The sequence below is a fragment of the Herpailurus yagouaroundi genome, unplaced genomic scaffold (assembly GCF_014898765.1).
Source record: "Herpailurus yagouaroundi ecotype Mexico unplaced genomic scaffold, PumYag 217, whole genome shotgun sequence".
NCBI classification, from domain to species: domain Eukaryota; kingdom Metazoa; phylum Chordata; class Mammalia; order Carnivora; family Felidae; genus Herpailurus; species Herpailurus yagouaroundi.
Window position 1 is genome coordinate 2,841,565 of NW_024412448.1, and position 8,905 is coordinate 2,850,469.

Consider the following 8,905-nt stretch of genomic DNA (forward strand, 5'->3'; position numbering starts at 1 on the left):
GACGCGGGGCTCGAACTCACCGACCGCGAGATCGTGACCTGGCTGAAGTCGGACGCTTAACCGACTGCGCCACCCAGGCGCCCCTATGTTTGTTTATTTTTGACAGAGAGAGAGAGAGAGAGAGAGAGAGAGAGAGAGAGAGAGCGCGCGCGCGCACACGCGCGAGCATGAGCGGGGGAGGGGGAGCCCCGGACGGACTTGAACCTGAGAGGGAAAGGTGCGCCCAGGACTGGCTCACACCTGTGGCCGGAGGGCACTTGGCGGAAGAAGTAGGAAAGCCTCGAGGGCCGCCCTTGCTTCCAGCGGAGAAGGGGAGGGACATCCAACAAGGTAGTCGCGGTGGAGGCGGGAGGAGACGCACGGAGAGGATTTCCCCAATGATGGGATGTGGTTTGTTCGGCCTGCGCAACTGGCATGACTGGTTAGCATGCAACCCTCAGATGGAATATAAGAGCGAAGAAAGGTCTATAAAGAAGGGAAGAACAAGGAAGCTATGTGCAGATGGGGAAAGCTCTCCAAGAAACACTACACGAAGTGGGCAGGGCAGACACGTTATTTTATATGCTGCCATTTGGACGAAAGGTTGAGAGGGTCTATATCCGTGTTAGTAACGGAGGTCACCTTGGCAAGGGGCCGGGAAAGCAGGCAGGTGAGAGGCGGTGAGGGAACGTTTCACTGGAAAGCCTTTTTTTTTTTTTTTTTAACGTGTATTTATTGGGAGAGGTGGGGGAGGGGCAGAGAGAGAGGGAGAGAGAGAATCCCAGACAGACTCTGCGTTGTCAGTGCAGACATGGAGTTCAGTCTCAGAACCATGAGATCATGACCTGAGCTGAAATCAAGAGTTGGACGCTTAACCAGCTGAGCCACCCAGGCACCCGTAGGAAGCCTTGTGTGTGTGTGTCTGTTTGTGTGTGTGTGTGTGTGAACCATACAAACATATTGTGTCTCCATAAGAAAAATTAATGACGGGCGCCTGGGTGGCTCAGTCGATTGAGCGTCCAACTTTGCTGCTCAGGTCGTGATCTCGCGGTTCGTGAGTTCGAGCCCCGCGTCGGGCTCTGTGCTGACAGCTCTGTGCTGGAGCCTGCTTCGGATTCTGTGTCTCCCTCTCTGCTCCTCCCCCTGCTCACACACTCTCTCTCCCTCAGAAATAAATAAACATTAAAAAAATTATCTAATAATAGATCCATTCCGTTAAGCATGGCCTTCAGAGTGAGCTGTGTCCAGTGTGGCCGGCACAGGGACACACGGGGAGCCTGTTTTGTTCCGTTCGTTAGACACTTGCAGAAGTCACACCTCAGGCTCTCTGAGCAGCTGGTCGCTTTGGGAGGTGGCAAGTCTCCCCCTACTGCTGCCCAGCACCAGAGAGGGAGCAGGGACGCACAGCAAGCCACATCTCTCTCCTCTAAGAAGCCTTGTCTCGTCCTTTCACTCTCAGGACAGGGGCGTCCGTAGACAAGGTCTGACAGCAAAACTGGTTTTACAGCCCCTTGGCCTGTTCTGCAGAGGCAGCCTGGTCTCTGGTTTTGGCATGGGGAGAAACTTGGCATCTCCCATCATTTTTGTTTCTGTTGGCCTTGAGCGGTCTCTCTGAATGGAGACGGCCTGTTTTACTAGTTAGTTTATGCCTAAACATACTTTATACAAACTATCTTTTCCTACTGGGTTTGTCCCTTCTAGAGTTGCAGAATCATCCAGCCAAGAGGTGCACTGGTTTCCTTTTGGGCCCGCCTCTATGGACCCCAAGGTTGGGGACCGGGGCACCTCCAGGGACACGGATCCCAAGTTCATGTCTCACTGCTCCAATGTTCAGTATCAGAAAGATCACACTGATCAGGCGCTATTGTATTTATGTCAACTGTTTTGCAATTAATCTCCACACCCAACATGGGGCTCAACCTCACAACCCCGAGATCCAGAGTCACATGCTCTACTGACTGAGACAGCCAGGCACCCCTCCTTTTTGATTAGTACATGTTGGGTCCTATTTATGCAATCTTTGTCTATCCCAAGATCATGAAGATCTCCTGTTTTCTTTTCCAAGAGCTTTGTGGCTTCTCTTTCCTGTTTAGATAGACCATCAGGAACTGATCTGATGTGGTGTGAGGTAAGGATCAAGAAACTTTTTTAACGTTTATTTTTGAGAGAGAGAGAGAGAGAGCACAAGCAGGGGAAGGGCAGAGAGACAGGGGGACAGAGGATCCGAAGCAGGCTCTGTGCTGACAGCAGACAGCCCAATGCGGGGCTTGAGCTCACAAACCTCAAGATCATGACCTGGGCCGAAGTTGGACGCTTAACCGACTGAGACACCTAGGTGCCCTAACAAACTATTTTGTTTTCATTTGGATATTCACTTGACGCAACACTGCTTATTGAAATATTTATCACACAATTTTCTTTTTCTTTCTTTTCCACACAACTTTCTTTGAATTGTTTACTACGTATCAGATCCTGGGTGTCCAGAGGTGGGCAGAGCCAAGCCCTTGTCTTGACAGTGAGGGCAACAGACAGTAAACAAGGTAAAAAATGTATCAAGGGTGACGAATGCAGGGCTGCACGATAACGCAGAGAAAGGGGATATACCATACTGTATTTAAGCAGCCTTCTGTTACAGGCTGTGTCCAGTGTTTTGCCGTTACACATAGCATTACTGTGGGCATCTTTAAAACAAGTCCTTGGGAATGTTTCTGATTATTTCCTTATAAAAACTACATGCTGGGGCGCCTGGGTGGCGCAGTCGGTTAAGCGTCCGACTTCAGCCAGGTCACGATCTCGCGGTCCGTGAGTTCGAGCCCCGCGTCAGGCTCTGGGCTGATGGCTCGGAGCCTGGAGCCTGTTTCCGATTCTGTGTCTCCCTCTCTCTCTGCCCCTCCCCCGTTCATGCTGTGTCTCTCTCTGTCCCAAAAATAAATAAACGTTGAAAAACAAAAAAACAAAAAAACAAAAAAAAACTACATGCATGAGGACTCATGCATCAAGGAGTATGATCTTCTCAGGCCTTGATACATATTGTTATTTATTTGGAGTGAGTTTATATCTTGCTTCCCTAGAAGATTGATTTTCCAAAGACTTGGAAAAGTTTATACTTCCTGGAGCATGAAACAGAGTACAACGCACAAAATGAGCACGTAAGAAAGTGGTGGTAAAACCACAGCTCACTTACAGACAGATGTCAGCGCATAGTGTTGGTCGCACTTGGATGGGACAGTCTGGTCTCTTTGCAACTACGCCCCCAGGGGAGGCTCCAGAACCCGGCACAGTCGATCATGAGGACTTGGGGGGGGAGGGGCACCTTTCATGGAGTTCTGAAAAGTGGGGCTCATCGGCCGACCCAAAGGGGCTTTCAGCAGAAAGGTTTCTACCTTCGGTAAAATGGAAAACTGCTTCAGGTCAGCAGGTCGTGCTAATAGTGACCTGTCCACATCTCGAGACAGCTACTAAGAGGGCCCGAGCCACCAGGAGGAACCTGCTGCATGTCCCCTACGGAGACGGCGAGGGGGAGAACCTGGACATCTACTTTCCCGAGCAAGTGTCTGAAGGTAGGCGAATGGGCGGGTGGTCCCGCAGCAGGGCTCAGCTGGGCACCCGGCTCAGCCCCCACGCCCTCTGTCTGTCTTACAGCCTCGCCTTTCTGTGTGTTCTTCCATGGCGGGTACTGGCAGAGCGGAAGGTGAGTCGGGAGCTTGGGTGAACAGGGAGAAAGGGACATCCACCCTTCCCTGGTGTAGGAGATCGTGCGAGCTGCTGCTTCAAATTCCGTGTCTGACCACAGGAGTGCGTTCTCTCACAGTTCTGGAGGCCAGAAGTCTGAGATAAAGGTGTGGGCAGGGCCCTGCTCCCTCCAGAGGCGCCGGGGGAGAACCCACTCCTGCGTCTTCCAGCGGCTGGGGGCTCTGGGTTTTCGTTGGCTGTGGCCGCATCACCCCCGTCTCTGCGTCCATCCTCACGGGGCCTCCTCTGTGTCCGTGTCTCAGATCATCCCCCGCCCTTCTCTTATAGTGTCACCAGTCATGGGATTTATGCCCACCCTGAATCAGGGATGATCTCACCTCGGGATCCTTAACTACATCTCCGTCTCTCTTTCTGCAGTAAAGATACGTCAGCCTTCATGGTCAACCCACTGACAGCACAGGGAGTGGCCGTGGTGATAGTGGCTTATGACATAGCCCCCAAAGGTAAGGACGATGGTCTCACAGGTTTGAAGCCTGGTGGGCTTTGGAGGGGAGAGAGCCCCTGACGGCTCCTGACCCGCCTCGTGTTCTCTGTGCAGGTACCCTGGACCAGATGGTAGACCAAGTGACCCGGAGCATCGTGTATATCCAGAAGCAGTATCCACGCAATGAGTAGGTATCACTGCAGATCTCCCTTTTGCCAGACGATGTGGGAGGACCGTGGATTCAGCCCCCCGGGATGCAGCCCAGCTGCTCCCTCTGGCCTGTGGAGCAGAAGGCGAACCGGGACTCCTCGATACCGACCTGATGCACTCGGGCCACCGAATGCAAATCCGGCTCTCTCTCCTCTGACCCAACCCAGGGGGATTTACCTGTGCGGACACTCAGCTGGGGCCCACCTGGCCGCCATGATGCTCCTGGCCGACTGGACCAAGCATGCAGTCGCACCCAACCTCAGAGGTTTCCCCGGGACTGCGGGCTGGCCGGGCAGCCTTCTCCCTCCCCAGATGGGCCCGAGGGCCGCACCAGCTGCACAAAATCCCAACAGCCATGACGTGCTTGAGCTGGGGGCTTGGAGCCCTGTGACATGGGCTCGTCTTTGCTTCTTCTCTACCCCTACCCTGGTCTCGTCCCTTTGGGGCTGGCCCCATATTGCCCCACTGGGTGCCTGCAGGAAGCCCGGTAGGGTGGGGTGTTGGCCCCACCTAGAGCCTGGCCCTCTGACTGCTCTTCACCTTTACAGGCTTTTTCCTGGTAAGTGGGATCTATGACCTAGAGCCCATCGTGTTCACCTCTCAGAACGGCCCTCTCCTCATGACCCTGTGAGTCACTTGCCCCCTCCTTCCCCAGCTGAGCTTGAACCTACCAGGCGGGCCAGGAGTGACGCGCGGGCTTTTCTCCGTCCTGACCCATGCCTGCCCCCCCCCACCCACCCCCGCATCAGGGAGGATGCTCGGAGGAATGGTCCACAGCAGCTCCTGGAGGCGGCCCTGACGCAGCCCGTGGATCCCGCCTGCCACGTGCTGGTGATCGTGGGCCAACACGACTCCCCCGAATTCTCCCGACAGTCCAGGGAATTTTATCAGGTACCCCCAGCACCCCGCTTCTGGCCGGAGGTTGAGGGTCATGCGCTGTCATTACCTTCCCCTTTATTTCACCCAAAGGGACCCCAAGACCATCAGCCGTTTATTCAACAAATACCGAGCGAGCACCTGCTCCGGGTCAGGCAGGGCCCTGCTGCCTCACGCTCCTGCTTGGCCCTTTTTTCTACCCAGACACTGTGCAGAGGAGGATGGAACGCCTCGTTTGAAGAACTCCACGATGTGGATCACTTTGAAATCATCTGGAAGCTAACGCAGGACGACTACGTGCTCACCCAGGTGGGGCACATCCCTTCACTGCGGAGGGCATGGGTCCTGCCTTAGCGCCCCCGGACATACGGACAGGAGGGTAGGTGGGGAGCACAGAGGAGTCATTCACTAGTTCCTTGGCCTCCGGGAGGCTGGGGACCCTACGGTAGGACTTGAGTCCCCCCCTGGCTTCCTAGACTTCACCTCTCTTTGAAAGAGCCCCGGAGGCTGTGCCTGGGCACACAGGTGGGAGCTGCACGGGGCTTGGTGCCGAGGCGGAGAGGCATTGATCGGGGCCAAGGAAAGTGTTAGCCTGTGTTAAGCATAAGGCAGAGCCAACTGCATACAGGACAAGATGGGCGGATTTGGTTCAGAAATGTTGATTACAACTTAAACGTGGAGAATCCTTTTGAAAATCAAACATTACGATGTTAACGTGGAGAATTCTTTCACAAGTCAAAGAATAAGCTGGGGAGAGTATTTGCCACAGACCTGGCAGATACAGAGTTACCATTTCTCTTCTTTTTCTTTTTCTCCACCCCCCCCCACCCCCCACGGGGGAGTGGGTTTTTCGGAATTTTCATTTAATCCGCTGCCACCTCAGTAAGGTTTTGCTATCATTCAGTGTTTTTTTTTTTAATTTTTAAAAAATATCTTTGAACGAGAGAGAGAGACACACACACACACAGAGCAGGGGAGGGGCAGGGAGAGAGGGAGACACAGAATCCGAAGCAGGTTCCGGGCTCCGAGCCGTGAGCACAGAGCCCGACACGGGGCTCGAACCCACGAACTGTTGAGATCATGACCTGGGCCAAAGTCAGATGCTTAACTGACTGAGCCACCCAGGCACCCCTATAGCATTCAGTTTAATTCTTACATAACTAATATTCTTACTGTATAAAGAGTACTTTCAAATCAATAAGAACTGTTTTTTTTTCAACGTTTTGTGTTTTTTTTTTTTTATTTATTTTTGGGACAGAGAGAGACAAAGCATGAACGGGGGAGGGGCAGAGAGAGAGGGAGACACAATCGGAAACAGGCTCCAGGCTCCGAGCCATCAGCCCAGAGCCCGACGCGGGGCTTGAACTCACGGACCGCGAGATCGTGACCTGGCTGAAGTTGGACGCTTAACCGACTGTGCCACCCAGGCGCCCCAATAAGAACTGTTTTAATTTCTATTTAGAAACAGACAAAAATGGATAAAGAATAAGGGATAGTTTAAGAAAAAATATAAATGGCCAATAAACATGGGGGGAAGATTATACCAGGGATATTAGAAATGTCACTTAAAATGACAGTCCTTTCCCACCTGTCATTGAAAATATTCTAATAAGGGGCGCCTGGGTGCAGTTAGTTACGCGCGCCCGACTCTTGATTTTGGCTCAGGTCATGATCTCGTGGTTTCACAGGTTCAGACCCATGTCAGGCTCTGTACTGGCAGCACAGAGCCTGCTTGGGATTCTCTCTCTCTCTCTCTCTCTCTCTCTCTCTGTCTCTCTCTCTCTGTCTCTCTCTCCCTCTCCCTCTCTCTGCCCCCACCCCCAACACACTGTCTCTGTCTCTCTCAAAATAAATAAACAGATGTCTAAAAAATTAAAAAATAGAAAAAAAAGGAAGAGAAAATGTTCTAATGATAATTATGCCCAGCACTGCTGGAGAGATGGTGGAGGGGGTCCTCTCCAGTTCCGCCGGGGGGCGCACAGCCTGGCAGTATAGATCCAAACCCACTAGCCCAGTAATTCTGCTGCTTAGAATTTCTCTTCCGGATAATCAAAGAAATACACAGAGATAGCCCCTGCAACGGTATTAATATTCAAAACTGGGAAACAACCTAAATGTCCCAATGACATAATCAGGTAATGGAACACAGTTTGCGAAAATCAGTTAGGATACATCAAATTGATTCAGATGTGAAAGCAAAAACACAAGAAACAACTGATCCAGTATATTCCCAATTCAAGCATACACAGACAGCTAGACCCCTGGAGGCATATGTATGCATACGAAAAACTCAGTTATCAGTGGTATCACACAGTGCATTTTAAAAATTCATTTCCAAAAAAAAAAAAAAAAAAATTCATTTCCAGGGGCGCCTGGGTGGCTCAGTCGGTGAAGCGTCCGACTTGAGCTCAGGTCGTGATCTCATGGTTCATGAGTTCCAGCCCTGTGTCAGGCTCTATGCTGACAGCTTGGAGCCTGGAACCTGTTTCCGATTCTGTCCCCTTCTCTCTCTGCCCCTCCCCCACTCACACTCTGTCTCTCTCTCAAAAATAAACAGTAAAAAAAAAAAAAAAATGCAATTCCACATTTGCTAACATGAGCACATATTACTTAAAAAAATGTGTTTTTTATTTTTTTGAGACAGCACCAGTGGGGGAGGGGCAGAGAGATTGGGAGACAGAGAATCCCAAGCGGGCTCCACCCCGTCAGGGTGGAGCCCCACGCGGGGCTCGAACTCATGAACCGTGAGATCATGACCTGAGCGGAAATCAAGAGTCAGGCACTTAACCGACTGAGCCACCCAGGCGCCCTGTTTCTTTCTTTCATCAGATTCCTCCTGAGAGATCCTTGCAAGCGCCTCTCCAATCCTGAGGCTCTTGTGTCTTTTCTTATGTGTCTTTTCTTATCGCTGCAGATGATTTTGAGAACAATCTTCCAGGAGCCCTGACAGCATTGGACCCCCACCAGCGGGCACCCCGATGGTGAAGCGCCCCCCCCCCAGACCCCGTGGGCTTCCCCTTCCTGCCAAACTGGCCTCTCCCCACGCCCAGGAGCGCCTCCACTTTCTCTCAATACCACTAAAAATCTCCACAGCCTTTTGCTGGTCTGGATACATCAGATCGATTCAGATGTGAAAGCTGAATGTAGCATGTAATTTGAAACACTAAGATATTCAAAAAGCTTCCACGACGCAGGCACACGAGAATGACATTATAGGAGTGACTTGAATTTATTCCAGATCGTCAAAGGAAATGAGTCACAAAGTGTGGGACTTCGTTTAACGTTTGCAACAAATTCCTTGCGGGACACCCCACAGCTTCTGGCAGGAAACCCAGGCGGTCTCCACACCTAGGCCAAGAATTGCGCCCCCTAGGTTATGCCCTGTCAAAGCAAAATGCCTTAAACTAAGCAAAAGATAGAACAAAAATGTGTCCGCCACCTCTATGATCCTATTTTCACTTAAGAAGGATGCATAGGGGCGCCTGGGTGGCGCAGTCGGTTAAGCGTCCGACTTCAGCCAGGTCACGATCTCGCAGTCCGTGAGTTCGAGCCCCGTGTCAGGCTCTGGGCTGATGGCTCAGAGCCTGGAGCCTGTTTCCGATTCTGTGTCTCCCTCTCTCTCTGCCCCTCCCCCGTCCATGCTCTGTCTCTCTCTGTCCCAAA

At 51.9% G+C, this 8,905-nt stretch overlaps 1 protein-coding gene across 4 annotated transcripts in view; it reads left to right on the forward strand.

Moving 5' to 3' along the window:
- AFMID (arylformamidase) overlaps nucleotides 1–8,670 on the forward strand; it is a 19,001-nt gene extending 10,331 nt beyond the window's left edge. For 2 of the 4 annotated variants that reach the window (XM_040456549.1, XM_040456550.1), the window contains exons 2-10: nucleotides 3,431–3,539; nucleotides 3,622–3,670; nucleotides 4,090–4,175; nucleotides 4,271–4,343; nucleotides 4,534–4,631; nucleotides 4,915–4,993; nucleotides 5,116–5,257; nucleotides 5,447–5,621; nucleotides 8,157–8,670. In XM_040456549.1, the coding sequence (XP_040312483.1) occupies nucleotides 3,431–3,539; nucleotides 3,622–3,670; nucleotides 4,090–4,175; nucleotides 4,271–4,343; nucleotides 4,534–4,631; nucleotides 4,915–4,993; nucleotides 5,116–5,257; nucleotides 5,447–5,596 (786 nt within the window). In that variant the 3' untranslated portion in view covers nucleotides 5,597–5,621; nucleotides 8,157–8,670. The remainder of the gene's footprint in view (nucleotides 1–3,430; nucleotides 3,540–3,621; nucleotides 3,671–4,089; nucleotides 4,176–4,270; nucleotides 4,344–4,533; nucleotides 4,632–4,914; nucleotides 4,994–5,115; nucleotides 5,258–5,446; nucleotides 5,622–8,156) is intronic. The other 2 variants (XM_040456547.1, XM_040456548.1) reach the window with 2 other exon arrangements.
- Nucleotides 8,671–8,905: the final 235 nt, after the last annotated feature.